The following is a 15,273-nucleotide window of genomic DNA, read 5'->3' as shown; positions in this document are numbered from 1 at the left end:
AGCTGCAGGATCCAATCTGTTCTAGTGACTCCGAGCATCACACCTGCAGATAGTCCAAGTTTGCGACATCCTTTAGATGAGGAAATATATCCACTTAACTACAAAGGAGACTTCCTGTTTCCATTAACTCAATAGGATTAAGAGTGGTTTTGTGGAGTAATTATAAACGGTAAATGTCTTACCTGAGCTCAACAGCAGTCAGAGCGATACAGATACAGAGCTAACTATTACTAATCTGAATGAATTTACATCTCATAACACTATTAACTGATTCTTCTTTTTCTTATTTAACTATCTGCTTCTTAACATGCTCTCATCCTACCTACTCCTAACTAGTTAAATTGTCTTACTAATAAATGATCTCACTTGCAAGAATGCGTTGTAACGGTTTTGGTTTTCGGCGACTGAAAACTTCCAAGTTCACTTTCTCAGATTTAAAAGAAAAAAAAATGTAACTGGCTGATCACAAACTACAGTATGGAAGGGGGATTAATGGGAAGTTTAGTGAAAGGAAAACTTTTTTTTGGTTAAAAGRAGAGAGGCAAACAGGCTCTTTGCCACACTTCTGCACAAATACATGCAAAAGATGCAGTGTTATGGCTTTCAGAGAAACTGAGTGTTGGGTTTTCATCACCTGTAGGCTGCAATCTTTAGATTCAAAAATGCTAGAGATCGTAGTTGTTCGAACGCGACGGGGTGCGTGAACCTGCATCCCTGCACCTTTCTGCGAGCGACTTGCCTCCGAACTCCCGCATGGTGTGCAGTGCAACATGAGCCCGCTCTGGTTAAAGCCGCCAACCTGATACCCCCGCAGGTCGTTCTGGATCTCCCAGTGTCACGGCGCGGCCCACATCAGCAGCCAAACGCTACACAGAGCGGACGACACGTGAGTGAAACACGAGGACGAACTTACAGCCAGAAGAGTTTAAATCTCATTACCGGCACTGACTCCAGGAAACGGCTGAACGCGGCCGAGAAACGTCCCCCCCCCACCCCCCCTCTCCGTCTCTCCACTGGGGAAATAAATCGTGGCCACGGCCGTTTTGTTTGGATTAAACTAACGAGATAAGGTGTTAATTACTTGCCGCTAAGCTGATTTCTTTTACTGTTGGAGTCGTTTCTTTGTTTCCTCTTGGTCCTGAAAGCTTGCCACGTATTGGACACACGGAAGAGGCAGGAACATCCCGTAATAAGAAAAATAACCTCCGTTCTCATTTCAGTCCAATGTTCAAGATGGAAATATTTAATTATTTCCCCCTAAAGTTCAGGAGAAACCTTAGCTTCGGGTCAAAATGTAAAACCAGACTCCCTCACGTCTAAACAATCACCAAATCTGAATAATTCATCACATCAACTTTGGCATCTGWACATTATTAAATAACAAATGGAATATTTATGAAGCCAGGTAGAAATGTTAATGAGTCTACTAAAAAATTTACCTGCTTCATTAAAGTTAAAGTGTGCAGTGAATGTGACAGATTGACAAGAGAATAGACATCTTTGTTTAAAACAGGGCAGTGTGTGTGTGTGTGTGTGTGAGAGCTGTAGGTGGTCAGTATCTTACCTGGAGCGGAAAGCCACATTTAAAACGACATTTGTCCGTAATTTCCTGATTATGTTTTATTCTACTTCAGCTCAGACTCTCCATGTGCGTTGCTATTAGAGATAAGAATGACCACATATCTGAATAAGTTAAAAACTTTCACCTCTGTGCCATTATGGCTGAAAACAGGCGGTTTCTCCAGAAGTTTTGTAAATACCAATAGATTTAACTGAAAACTTAACTTGTATGTAAAGTTGGATCATTTTTATGATTAAATAAAACTACTCAATTATCATAAAAGATGCGTTAAAAACAGARAAGGGTTTGTTTGGAGGTACAAAATAGCAGCTTGTGCATTTTATCTGTTGCGCTCTTCGCTGTGCTCCGTTAAATCTTGACTCAGAGGTGCCTTTCGCTCAGTGGTTGTACGATGTATGTGTAGTATGAGTCAGAACGCAGCTGTCTGCTGTCCTCACGTTGGCTTTGTCTTTCAGGTCCAACGTCAACTACGTCCCCCCACCCCAAGAAGTAAGTGTCCTCCCCGTCTACCGCTGCTCTTCTTTAGATTCTGATCACCCAGACAYAAATTATTTTGCTTCTGTCCCTCGTCAGCCCCAGGATTTCAAACATACTCAATCGTTCATGCTCTGAGAAGAGAAGATGGCTTTCCTTCGATGGACAATAAATCCCCCCCCCTCCTGTGATGAGGTGCCAACGAAGGATTCAAATCTCTTTTCCCGCTTTTGATCTTCCAGCAAACACCAAACTCGATCCTCGCTTTGTTTTGATTTTAATCTTTGATTACATCTTGCTTTTTGTGCTGCTCACTTTTTGCCCATCGAAATCCTCTGCTCTTACGGGACTCAAAGCAGCGCCGTGGTACTCTGCCGCCCCCTGCTGGTCACATCTAGAAAGTGACCCTCTTGACTTTACTTTTTTTTTTTTTTTTTTAAACCAAAGACTGATGTTTAATTCAAGTGACTTTTATTTCCGTTTTAGAAACTGAATCTAAGGGGAATCTTCTGAAGCCATACTGAATTATTTCAGTTGTTTCCAGACAACTCAGACTTAAATACAGATTACCTCCTGTCAGTATTTTGTCTTCTGTCTCAGGCCCAAACATCATTAAAATCCCCATATCACGATCTTAGTAAAAACCAGGAGGAATAAGTTTGACTCGTTCAACTTGAGACCAACCCCCCTTCCGTCCTGATGTGCCTGCATGGTCTTTGATAAATGTATACATAAATTATCTACAGTAAACCTTGTGCCTTTTTAATTTCACAGTCATATCGATCTCGGGATCACGCTTTTTTGTAAACAAACTTGCCTTACTTTTCTGTCTTTATATATATATATTCTCGTGCCACTGTTTATCGAATGACGTGTGGATGACTATACAGTTTTATTTGAATGAATCAATAAAAGTTTTTTTTTCTATTAACTATCCTTTTCTATCGTCTTCATTTTTCTGTAYGTTCCCAGAGGCGTAAATAATAAAGAGCACCAGAGGCTCAGAGAGCAAAACTATACATGAATCTTTCAAGTGACTCTAGATGAGCGCCGGACCTGCTCGTGCTTTTTATCTGGAGCCTCCTGAGATCGATCTCAAAGCGTGGCAGCGCCGGCCTAAAATTTTAAGCAGCGGGCCGAATAAAAACAGCATTTCTGCTGCTATTTTCGGCTTCAAACAGTCATCCTGGAGAGACTTTAAATGCATCCCTGACCTTGTCATAATGTGGCACTCAAGACTANGTCCCTCGTCAGCCCCAGGATTTCAAACATACTCAATCGTTCATGCTCTGAGAAGAGAAGATGGCTTTCCTTCGATGGACAATAAATCCCCCCCCTCCTGTGATGAGGTGCCAACGATGGATTCAAATCTCTTTTCCCGCTTTTGATCTTCCAGCAAACACCAAACTCGATCCTCGCTTTGTTTTGATTTTAATCTTTGATTACATCTTGCTTTTTGTGCTGCTCACTTTTTGCCCATCGAAATCCTCTGCTCTTATGGGACTCAAAGCAGCGCCGTGGTACTCTGCCGCCCCCTGCTGGTCACATCTAGAAAGTGACCCTCTTGACTTTACTTTTTTTTTTTTTTTTTAAACCAAAGACTGATGTTTAATTCAAGTGACTTTTATTTCCGTTTTAGAAACTGAATCTAAGGGGAATCTTCTGAAGCCATACTGAATTATTTCAGTTGTTTCCAGACAACTCAGACTTAAATACAGATTACCTCCTGTCAGTATTTTGTCTTCTGTCTCAGGCCCAAACATCATTAAAATCCCCATATCACGATCTTAGTAAAAACCAGGAGGAATAAGTTTGACTCGTTCAACTTGAGACCAACCCCCCTTCCGTCCTGATGTGCCTGCATGGTCTTTGATAAATGTATACATAAATTATCTACAGTAAACCTTGTGCCTTTTTAATTTCACAGTCATATCGATCTCGGGATCACGCTTTTTTGTAAACAAACTTGCCTTACTTTTCTGTCTTTATATATATATATTCTCGTGCCACTGTTTATCGAATGACGTGTGGATGACTATACAGTTTTATTTGAATGAATCAATAAAAGTTTTTTTTTCTATTAACTATCCTTTTCTATCGTCTTCATTTTTCTGTAYGTTCCCAGAGGCGTAAATAATAAAGAGCACCAGAGGCTCAGAGAGCAAAACTATACATGAATCTTTCAAGTGACTCTAGATGAGCGCCGGACCTGCTCGTGCTTTTTATCTGGAGCCTCCTGAGATCGATCTCAAAGCGTGGCAGCGCCGGCCTAAAATTTTAAGCAGCGGGCCGAATAAAAACAGCATTTCCGCTGCTATTTTCGGCTTCAAACAGTCATCCTGGAGAGACTTTAAATGCATCCCTGACCTTGTCATAATGTGGCACTCAAGACTAATTCAGAGTGACAGCCAATTTCTATCTAGGTCACCAGACATTCGGCTCACTGTAATTCAGTCAGTTTCAGATAATAATAACTACATTTCACTACAAATTGAGACCGAGACGTAATCCATACACTGAGAGGGAAATTAGAAGTAAATATCTAGGATCAGGTCATGAAATAAAACCGGGATCCAACACRAAACATTTAGAATGTGTCCAAGACTTTGCATTCACATTTCTGGGTTTCACACCAGGAATTTACTTTTTTTTCCCCCTTTTTGTCACACAAATGTCTGAGATATACTAACATAAAGCAACGGGTAACAGTGAAGTCTAAGGGAAATAGATTGTTTCAAATCTGAAATGTTGCATATAGCAAATTCTTACATAAAGCACCTGTGTGTGATTTAGTCTCAGCTTGAATTCAGCTATTCTGTGAACAAAACGACGACCTAAGAACAATGTGAACGTGTTAAAAACACAACGTCCCCRTGGAAGCGGCAGCATTATGCCTTGGTTTAATATTTAAACAGTGTGTAAATCCTGAACGGAGCAACCATAAACATACAGCCAGAGCTACACTGAGATAATTTAGATCACAAGAAATGTGAGAATTAGAATGGCCTAGTCAAAGTCCAGATGTAAAGCCAAATGAAATCTGATGTTCAGACTTTCCAAAGTTGGTTTWGCAAAAAAATAAGGTGGAATTAAGAGAATAAACTGATTCAGGGGGAATGTCACACCTTTTACTTTATTTGTAACATAAAACCAATAAAAACACCAAACTCTGTGGCTAAACATTTCAAAATAACATTTATTTCTGATATTGTGATCTGAAAAAAAATATCCGCAGGTTTTTGATGGGTCCCAAAATTATTTACCATTTGAACAACTCACGTCAAATAAAATCCAGATCCTCATTTTCCCTCCACTCTCTTTTATTAAATACGACACACTTGAGACATGTAGGAGATTTACAACATGGACGTCCTTCACTTGGCGACTTCGTCAAATTTTGCCTCTGTAGGGTTAAAAAGAAAAAAAGGCATTAAACACCAGCTACAGCACAAACTGTCAAACTGATTCTAAAAGGCAACAATGTAAGCCTGAAGCTGAGAGAGAGAGAAAAAAAGCCTCCTGGATCTGAATCCACCACAAGTCATCTTCCTCTCTGTCACCATCTTTGCTATTTTTAGACGCGGACAAAGAAGAAAAATGACAGCGCGTCTCTTCAGAGGCATAAATATTCATGAAAGGGAAAGTGTGAAACAGCGTCTAAGCAAAGGAAAAAAAAAAGCCACGTCATAAAGAACTCGCTCCCTCATCTCACCAAGACTGCTGCTATTTTTATTAGCTGAAATTAATTGTGGGGATAAACTGCTGGCTGCTCCATATTTGCCCTCCAGGGACACAATAAAGCACTTTAGTTAATCAGAGGAATAAATCAAGGCTTCTTGGTGGAGGAACTTTGACTTAAACTTCCATACTTTAGCCATTTCATAAATAACCACGAACTGCGCTGCTCTGTCTGGGTTGGTCTGTCCTTCAGGAAGATACGCAGACATYCTAGACTCTGGGACTGATTTATAAACTCTACATTTATATAGAAAATAAAAAAAGGAGAACCAACCAGAGAATTTGAAGTCTGGAAACTTGTTGAGGTCTCCTCCTCCGTACAACCTCTGCAGTTTGGCTACTTCTTCGGACATGTTCTTCTGGAACTCGGGTCCCGCRTCCACAACACCGCCGGAGGTCCTGGGGGGAGCCGAGGCAACGGGACGCCGTTACATGAGCTCAACTTACAGCTCCTCATGCTACCACTGAGTGCTTGGGGTGAACAAGAACAGAAGAAAAACTCAAATTGACTGACTGGCTCTTGCCGCTGTAGTCCCGGATCTTGTCCAGGAAGAGCTTCTGGATGGGGTCGAGGTCCTTGGCTTTGTTGAAGACCACCGCAGAGATGCCGATGTTCCTGCGCAGGGTGAGGCTCACGGCGGAGCGTAGCAGAGAGGACAACTGGAACAGCCGATGCAGCGACATCTGGAGGAAACAGACCACTCAAATCACACAGCTGAAGCAAAAATGTGGAGAACAAAACCTGAATCCTTGTGTTTGAGAACTTGGAAATCAAATAAACTAGCTAATACATTGCAAATCTAAGGGTAAAAGGGCAAGTTAAAACTAACAGTAGTACTTAATAAAAAGAATACAAATTTAAGGCTTAACGGGTTTTTGCTGAACTGTAATAATCTGAATAAAGTGAGTGGTACCAATTTGCACATCGTCACTGCCCACGTTCAAACATGAACAATTTATGTTGCTTGCRAGTTAAATAAACGTGCCTTCTTAAAGCCAGTTTGTAATATTTGAGAAAACTGCCAACATGTAAAGCAGTGATCTGAAATTGTCGACTTCGAAGGTCAGAGYCCTAAACACCAACATTAAATGACTAAACTGCTTTCCTGCAATGTAGTCCAGCTCTGCTAATTAGCTGATATTGAGGTCAGGTGTGCKGAAGCAAAAAGACATCTAAAAGTTGCGTTACGCCGCCCTTCGACGACTGGAATTTTTWAAAAATGTATAAATCAGTAAATTGCATTTAAAAAAGCAGCAAATAGACTCACTTTAGAGCCCACGGTGACCTTACAATGCCTGCTACTGCTTCRCAATTAACATCTTTATTAAAGCTGAAGACATTTTCCATCACCTTTAAACAATGCAATAAAAGAATACAATAAAAAGGAAATTAATATCTGGCCAGTGAAACAGAAAAAGAGTAAATAGCGACCGGAGGAGTTTAAAATCAGGCAGTGATTATATGGAAGTRGCTGCAGCTAACGGCAGTGTTAGCACCAGCTAGCTACGGCAAATYCAAGCCTAAAAACTCGGTGACCTGTATCATTTTAAATATCTCCAACCACTCAACCAACAATATCTGACTTACAAATTCTTCTCTTCAAGTAACAATTAAACGTTTAATTAAAAAAGGCCTCGCAGTTAAAGCTAAACATGCTAAAAATGCTAAAGCGAACGCCTTCTAAACACTTATTTTTAATGTACTTTCAGACGTGCAGCTGTTAATTGTACCGCTACAACCCTTAATTAAGTGAACACAGAACGTAAACAATTCAATACCAGATGAAATCATACATATTTTAATAGTAGTTTGAGCTTCCAAAGAACAACTCACCTTGGGCTTGACACTCAAACAAATGTGGAGGACCGCGGTGGATTGTGGGAAGAAAATTGGGTTTAGGTATCAATACTGCCCCCTATTGGCAGCGTTAAGCATCTTCAGATGACTTTTATTGATATAAACAGAAGGTTCGGAAGTGATTAAAATAAATTTTTAAAGACAATTTATATATMAAATAATACATAGCCATACATACATTTTGCATTAGAACATACATATATTTTTACYTTGATTTTGTTGTAAAGCCGGATTCATAAGTACATTTTAATAAAAATAGCTGCAAAACAATTCAAACCTCTTGAACTTCAGCGCATTTACTGGAGTTTGAGACAGACCAACGCGTAATGCAAAGATATTTCCTTTCGAATTTGAAAAATCTGAAAAGTGTGGCATGCTTTTGTATTCACAAACTGGCCCAAGCTCAGTAAAAATTATCTGTGGACATCCATTTAAAAAAGTCCACAGGTTATACGGACGTAGCTGCAGTTAATGGCAGCGTTAGGCAACAGCCAAATTCAAACCTAAAAAGTCGGTGGACTTTGATTGGGCCATTCCACATGCGTTTCTTTAAAGTCCATCCTAATTTACAATTGGAATAAGATCATGCATGCCACCTTCTTTTGAAAAATGTTAAAATATTTAGTTTTCCTTACAGTTGCTTTGTTTTGATATTTAAATAAATAAAAGACGAGACACCATTTTGATTTTTTTTTTTATGTACATTCAAAACTTTATTATGGAATACAGTGTAGAAAGCATTTTCCCAGTCGATGCAAATGGCCTGCACAATATTACACAGTGGAAAAAACAAAACAAAACAAAAAACAAACATATACTGCACAGAAAAAAAAGAAAATCCTGCTTCTTCTTCTACTACTCTATGGCGCACCCTCTGAAACAACAAACTCACCCAGCAGCATCCCTAAAATATACATTTCACTCAGTTGCTTCATTCGTTATGGGATCTATGAATAAGTGTGAGAGGTTCCATGTACTTTACGCTCACCTCCAACTTGGCTGTTGGTTCTCTGCGGTGAAAACATCTACTGTATGYGTCTGTGTGTCAGAGTCTGAGCTGATGGCAGAGAGGTGAGCAGCAACRCCGGGAGGAAAAAGAAAAGGCGAGGAAGGGAGGGGAGGTGCAGCGGGAAGTGAAAAATCCATTATATACACAGAGTGCCTGACTGGCTGGTTATCCATCCGAAACTGCAAGTCATTTCCTCTCCTCCTCCTTTTCTACCTCTCAGCACTCCTGAAGCAAAACTAAAGGAATAATGAGACGGCATTGGCTTACAAATGGAGGAAAACGTGACTGAAAGGGTTCCTACACCAATTTCATAGTAATTTCCAGACTCCCCAGTATTGTTTCCACTTTAAAAAATATAAAATACTCAAGTTCACCAGAACTCTATGATAAATATCCAACAGTGGGTGAGTGGAAAATATTGCATCTGCAAAAAAAACARAAAAACCCCAGAGAAACTGGGAGGATTGCAGAAAGGGTTAAGGTGTGGAAATAAAGATACCTTTCCATCCTGACTGTGTAGGAACCGTGGAAACCATCCCAACCTGCTTCTCCCGACTGTCACACAAACAAGAACGAGAACAYGATCMAGAGTAACTCCACTGCAAAAAACACAAAATCTCAAGTAYTTTTGCTCTAATTTCTAAAAAAAACTAACTTAGGAGTAACTTTTCAGCATGACATAGGAGCTTATTTTAAGTGATTCATACCTAAATATTGATAAAGTACTAGTTATAAATGGAACMATCTGCCAGATTTAATTGAATTAAACTCACTTCTTGCTGAAAACTTACTTGTAATTTAGTTTTCTCATTTCATGTGTACTAAATTAGAAGAAAAAAGAGCAAAAATCCTTAGTAGGGTTTTGTTTTTGCAGCGTTCAGAACGCCGGTATACGCAAGGATTCTGAGTGACATACTTCGATGGGTGAAAATTTACAGAGATGAATCTCCTCCTYGCCCTCCAGCCTCAGGAACAGGAGGAGCTCAGAACTTTTAACATAAAAAAATAATAATAAAATTTAAGAAAAGAGCAAAAACTAAAAGCACATGATATGAAAAAAGCAGAGCCCGTTCCTCTAGGTTTCTAGACATTTTCCGTTCTCGTTTGGCTGTCACGTGATCATGATTGGATACTAAATGTACAATCTTGCTAGAATGACAATCTATGAGTGAGGAAGGATCTCCAGAGAGCAGCGTCAAGATCCGGTTTTGTTTTCTTTTTTTTTCTCTTACTCCAAATCCTGTTGTCATGCACACTACATAAACAGCTAAGACTTCAGCATTATTACTTCAGCAACATTACACGCAATTTAAAAAAAAATGACTTTACATCAGTTTACTTTTTTGTTTTTGTTTTTTTTTTTTTTTTACAGTTTTCGATCTTTTTTGAAAAAAAGAAAAGTGGAAACGACAAAGTAAAAACAGCTCCAACATTTACTACAGCCGTGGTCGCCGTGTTGCCCCTTCGGAGCCCGGAGCGGCTTCACACAGCCCAGCTGTTGCGTGGAAGGAGAAGAGAAAGGATGGAGGGAGGAGACAGGAAAGAGAGGGGGACACTCACTTGTTCTCCAGGAGGATGTAATCATTTTGTTTTTAGAGACGTGCCGACCCGAAACTAAACTGAGAAAGTGTGCTTTTTTTTTTGTCTTTTTTTTTTTTTTTTTTACCCCCCGCTTACGGCCCAGACGCAGCAACTTCTACAACTTAATTTAATTAAACAAAAAAGAAAGAGAAAAAGGCGTCTTGCTGCAGTAAAGTGAAGGAAGTGGTTTGACACAGGAGGAGAGGCGGAGGGAGGAGGTGATAGTATGTTTATGAGTGTGTGTGTGTTTATTAAATTCTYTTTTTTCCATTTGTCGCCTCAGTTCTGCATCTGCTCAAAGAACTTGTAGGTGGGGTTCTCGTAGCCGTTCTGCTGCATCTTGGACAGGTGACGCTCCTCGGGGGTGACGGCAGCATCCACCTGGAGGGCAGCCAAGAGGGGCGGAGGTTACACACGTCATGTGGTGGAGGTCCATATGGGAGAGAAAACTGACACGCTCCATCATTTCGGAGCCACTCGTCTCAAAGACAAATGAACAAAAACAAAATTGGTGATTCGTATTTTAAATCGAAGTGCTAATGGAATTTCAGGAAAGATGAATGCGGCCAATTAGAAACATGAAACCAGAAAATTAAATGTAGCAGAGGCGTTAATCCGTTTGCTTTTCAACGTTTCCCCATTTTAAAAAAAAGGTTTCTGAAGTGATAAAGGGCTGTTTCAAAGTKTTTTTTTGTTTTTTTTWATAAATTGGGTCAGATTTAGATTGATGAAAATCTAAAATACTTGGAAGAATCTGGATGGGATTATCCAAATCCAGACGGTTTGATGACCGTTTGGAATCAAAGAATGGACTTTCAGGGATTTTGTTTTGGAATTGAAACCAATGTGAAACCTGCTGGTAAAAGAAGTAAACAGCCMAAATAAGCAAAGAAAATACGCTACATTAATTTGAGTTCAAGTGTTGTGTTTCGAGATGTTAAAAAATAAAAAATCGCCTTTTATTCTTCTGGAGTTATACCGAATTTGCTTTTTTTTTTCCAGGCTTTTCCAGTTTACATCGGAACTGTTTACAAACCAGATTCTATATTTTCCATTACTATCATCATCAGATTACAACTACATGACTACAACCTGCCTTATTTTGCGTTATTGGACAAAAATACATTGACGTTTTACTTGTAATGCTACACACACACACACACACACACACACACACACACACACACGCACACACACACACACAGCCGTTTCTCACCTCAATGACTCCGTGGTGGATGGAAGTGTACTGCTTCTTCCTCAGCATCACCAGGGTGATGACGATCACCGTTGCTATGACCACGCCTCCCACCATGAGCCCGATTATGGCGCCCTTGTTGGAGCTGACGTCCTCGGCGAAAAAGACCTGCGGGAKGTCAAGGACAAAAAGGTGGTCAGGTCGCAAATTCAAGAGTGGAGTTAAATGAGCCGAGCGGGTTATTTGCGGTCTGATGTTTTGTCATTACATCTCTGGACATTAGGGTGAAATTGTGCTGCGGAGTTGGACAACTTGGGATGGGAAATTCATTTCCTTCCTGCGGCGGCCAGATGACTCCCACACTATGCACTACATGCATTCGGCAACAACAAAACAGGATTACAGCGCTCTATTATTTTCAGTATGTCTCCAGGAAGAAAGAAAACTGTTCTTGTTTTCTTTAAAGACCTAGCTTTATGAGAAAAATCTAACAGAAACCAATAAATGATAGATAATCTAATAAAAAGTGACTTCGGCCRGGATGCTCCTGGTGCACGCATGGAATGCGGCGTTAATAACATGCAGGGATTATGGGATTACAGCCGTTAGGTGAGAGGAGAGAGGTGCGTGGATTTGGGCAGAGAATGGATTGAGGAGATTAAAGATGGAGAGCAGAAATGCTCCTATAATCTTTAGTGGAGCGGCTTCGGGGCAGAGCGGGAAAAAACGCCGCCGGCAGACCTCCCTCCCATCAGAGGCCGACGGAGAAAGTGTGACGCATGCATTATTACGGTCACCTATTCGTCTCCATGGTGACGACCTTGAGAGTTTACCAGTCGGACAAGGTGGAGATGAGCTTTACCAGTTTCTGGTGGTGGACTTCATATTCGGTGCTCTGTCTGTCCTCGGTCTCCATTCGCATCTCGGGGACAGCGTCCATCTTGACTTCGGTCACTAGTAGGAAGAAACRGTACGATCTATGACATTTTTAATTTATTTTGAGTTCCAACCCATTACTGAAGCTATTTTCCCCAACTATGAACACAGAAACATTTACTCATAAAAGACGGCTGGCAGGTTAATTAACCTTTTCAAAGGTCTCTTATTAAGAAGTGGTGCTGCTCTTTGTCCTGGTGGAGCAGAGAAACTAGACCCTATTAGACTACATCTATAATTAAATCAGTTTTTTGATTCGAGTTCGGTTTTATAAATAGCAACTGTGTAGATATAAAAAGGCTCTTATTACCACCAGAGGGTGCAGGAACACACGATAAGTCCTATCTGTGTGTGTTTGGACAAATGAYTGGTGCCAACATTATTGGTCTCACTGGTAAAAATGTSCAAAAAACCTAGAATCTTCTCCCACAAACAGCCACGCCCCCTTTTGGGGGAAACTAGAAACTAYAGTTAAAAGGAGTCGAAGCAACTTAAAGGKTGTTTGGGGAAATTAATGCCCAACATATATGACTTTAAGGTGGAAAGTTGAACAGAAATATAAGATCACTTCTATTTGGTGGCTGCAAAGTTAATTAGAAAAACATTGAAGGATGGGCTTTAGCTTGAAAGTAACATRCAAAATAACGAGAGATTGTTTTTGGGCATCTGTGATTTTGTTTATGTCACCTTGTTTTCGTTTCGGCAATAACATATATTTAGTCTTGCTCATCTTTACCAGAAAATCCATGTTTTAAACTGCAACAATAACTGAGCTCATGTTTTTTAACCCAATAACTATTTTTTTTTAAATAAGCACCTTGGTTCTCTGTGTTCTGCTGGTTGAAGCTCTCGGGGTGGATGAAGCCGACTCCTCCCAGGACGTCCTCCTGGGGCAGCGGGTCAGTCTGGTCGAATTCCTGGTCGGGCATCAGGGCGTCGTTCCCGTAGCTCACCCTGGAGTCGGTCTGCAGGTTGGCCAGCTGCTGGGCCATCTCGGCCTGCTCCCTCTGCAGGAGCTCTGCAAAAATAAACATGTCTAATTGGTGCTCTGTTTGTCATTTATTCCAAAACACACGGGCAGACTTTTTAAATGGTATTCGTTTCATCTTTGGTGAACTCTGCAGAATGTGACAGACACGCCGATGGTTGCATGACGCCCATAGAAACCTTGCGACTGCAGMGGTGAGAGGGAGAGGATTTATCTTCCCAGCAAACAGTTTCATTTGAGTCTGAACAGAAGAATTAGGCCAAACGGCTCCAATGTCCTTATCGGGAGGGGGAGGAGAAAGGAAAAAAAAAAGAAAAAATTCTGCGGACTGGAATTCAGAGCATTTAATCTGTTATTTAATCAAGGCATTGAGCTTTTCACAGTATMCGCCTCCCATTTGGGTCAGCAGCCACAAAGAGCATAAGAGATTTATATCCAAAGCTGCAAGAAATGRTTTGCAATGATTAAAACATTTGTGTTTATTTCTGCTGAAGCAGCCAAATCCAAAAATTTTGGTGGCTATGAAACTTTTTCTGGATTTACAATGCCTTAAAAAAGTTTATTTGCTACTAAATGTTTATTTCGACTGGAYGTTATGACAGAACAACCTCAAGGAAACCAAAAAACTACAACATGGTTCATGTAGAAGAACTCACAATCCCCCCGCCTGGTGACACACGGAGATGGCAGCAGGATGCTGTGGGAGTAAAAACGTACCAACTTGGTCTTGGATGTCGTCGGCGACACCAGGGACTTTGTAGAGAAGGCCCAGAGACTGGTTCATACGTTCCTCAATAACACGCAGATGAGTCAGCACCTGTAGCACAAAAGTACAGACAAGACTGTGAGAAACGAGAGGATTTCCATTTTAAAATACAACTAAAACACAACAGAGTTTCTGCAGGTTTAACCAACTCAAATTTAAGACTTTAAGTCTATTATGATTTAAAACCAGTTTAGGACTAGTATCTCCAGAGAAATGTACAAAGTTCGTCCAGCTAACTCATGATAAATTTGTACTTATCCACTAATTAATTAGCTAGGTAGCACTTATGCAGCAACCTAAAATAAGTACCAAGTATTGTAGCTAGCAAGCTAAAATATCTTAGCTAACACACCCTTGTTAGCTAGCTAGCAAAAATACTCAGTTGACCACCACTGTTAAACTCTTGCTAGCTAGCTGCTCTTGCTAGGGTAGCTGGTCTATGTTAACAGTTAGCTGTAGCCTCAACTGTCTCGAGTCACAAGCAATGGAGATGTCTGAATGCGACGCAAACTTTTGCCTGACAGAAAAGTCCCAAGAAAATAAAAACTAAATATAGGAGATTAAATTCTCCAGTAAAGACAAAATTTAAGACCTATGATTAACAACGTACTTTTTAAAGTGAATTTAAGATATTTCAATGGCTTAATTTTAACCACAGATGAATTTCAGACTTTTTAAGGCAGAAGGAAGCAGTGCATCTGTACCTGAGGTCTGATCTGAGCTGCCTTTTTGGGGTCCACCATGCGGACGTGTTCAAAGTGTTTGAGGGTGTGCTGCCTGTCCTTCTGCTCGGCGCGGACATACTTCTTCAGCAGGCTGAAGACGTGACGGGGCTGTGAAAGACAATGAGGCGGCGAGAATTATTCATGTGGCAGGGAATATTCAAACGAAAACATCAGTGGAGAGGTTTTGATGTGAAATCCTCCGAAACGGAGCAACAGTCGGCGCCGCTCACCCTGGGTGGGTCCTGCTGCAGAGCCGTCAGGTAGCTCTCCAGAGCCAGGCGGCGCCGGTCGTTGAGCAGAGCCTCCACCCGGGCCATGTGGGTCTCCACCAGCTGCTGGCGCTCGCTGGCCGCCTCCTGCTCCAGAGCCTCCACCTTCTCCTGGAAACGCTGCAGCGACACAAAAATCCCCATCAGTACCG

The 15,273-nt window shown here is 40.9% G+C and overlaps 3 protein-coding genes across 4 annotated transcripts in view; 1 reads left to right on the top strand and 2 right to left on the bottom strand.

Annotated features, from left to right (window-relative positions):
- jam2a (junctional adhesion molecule 2a) overlaps positions 1-2,987 on the top strand; it is a 12,869-nt gene extending 9,882 nt beyond the window's left edge. For both annotated transcript variants that reach the window (XM_008427554.2, XM_008427547.2), the window contains exons 9-10: positions 2,038-2,071; positions 2,156-2,987. In XM_008427554.2, coding sequence (XP_008425776.1) covers positions 2,038-2,071; positions 2,156-2,194 — 73 coding nt within the window. In that variant the 3' untranslated portion in view covers positions 2,195-2,987. The remainder of the gene's footprint in view (positions 1-2,037; positions 2,072-2,155) is intronic.
- Positions 2,988-5,232: 2,245 nt separating this feature from the next.
- On the bottom strand, positions 5,233-7,723 carry atp5pf (ATP synthase peripheral stalk subunit F6). Its single transcript, XM_008427566.1, has 4 exons — positions 7,629-7,723; positions 6,309-6,478; positions 6,069-6,193; positions 5,233-5,459 (listed from the first exon to the last, which is right to left on the bottom strand). Exons 2-4 carry the CDS (start codon positions 6,476-6,478, stop codon positions 5,431-5,433), a joined length of 324 nt encoding a protein of 107 aa, XP_008425788.1. The 5' UTR covers positions 7,629-7,723; the 3' UTR covers positions 5,233-5,430.
- Positions 7,724-9,877: 2,154 nt separating this feature from the next.
- Positions 9,878-15,273, bottom strand: part of appa (amyloid beta (A4) precursor protein a) — a 27,523-nt gene continuing 22,127 nt past the window's right edge. The window contains exons 4-9 of the mRNA XM_008427586.2: positions 14,832-14,960; positions 14,079-14,178; positions 13,191-13,391; positions 12,300-12,391; positions 11,459-11,605; positions 9,878-10,623 (exon numbers count right to left, since the gene is read on the bottom strand). Of these exons, the coding sequence (XP_008425808.1) occupies positions 10,522-10,623; positions 11,459-11,605; positions 12,300-12,391; positions 13,191-13,391; positions 14,079-14,178; positions 14,832-14,960 (771 nt within the window). The 3' untranslated portion in view covers positions 9,878-10,521. The remainder of the gene's footprint in view (positions 10,624-11,458; positions 11,606-12,299; positions 12,392-13,190; positions 13,392-14,078; positions 14,179-14,831; positions 14,961-15,273) is intronic.

The sequence above is a fragment of the Poecilia reticulata genome, linkage group LG2 (genome assembly GCF_000633615.1).
Source record: "Poecilia reticulata strain Guanapo linkage group LG2, Guppy_female_1.0+MT, whole genome shotgun sequence".
In the NCBI taxonomy this organism is placed as follows: domain Eukaryota; kingdom Metazoa; phylum Chordata; class Actinopteri; order Cyprinodontiformes; family Poeciliidae; genus Poecilia; species Poecilia reticulata.
Note: the sequence above shows the minus strand (reverse complement) of the source record. Positions and strands in the feature narration are given on the sequence as shown.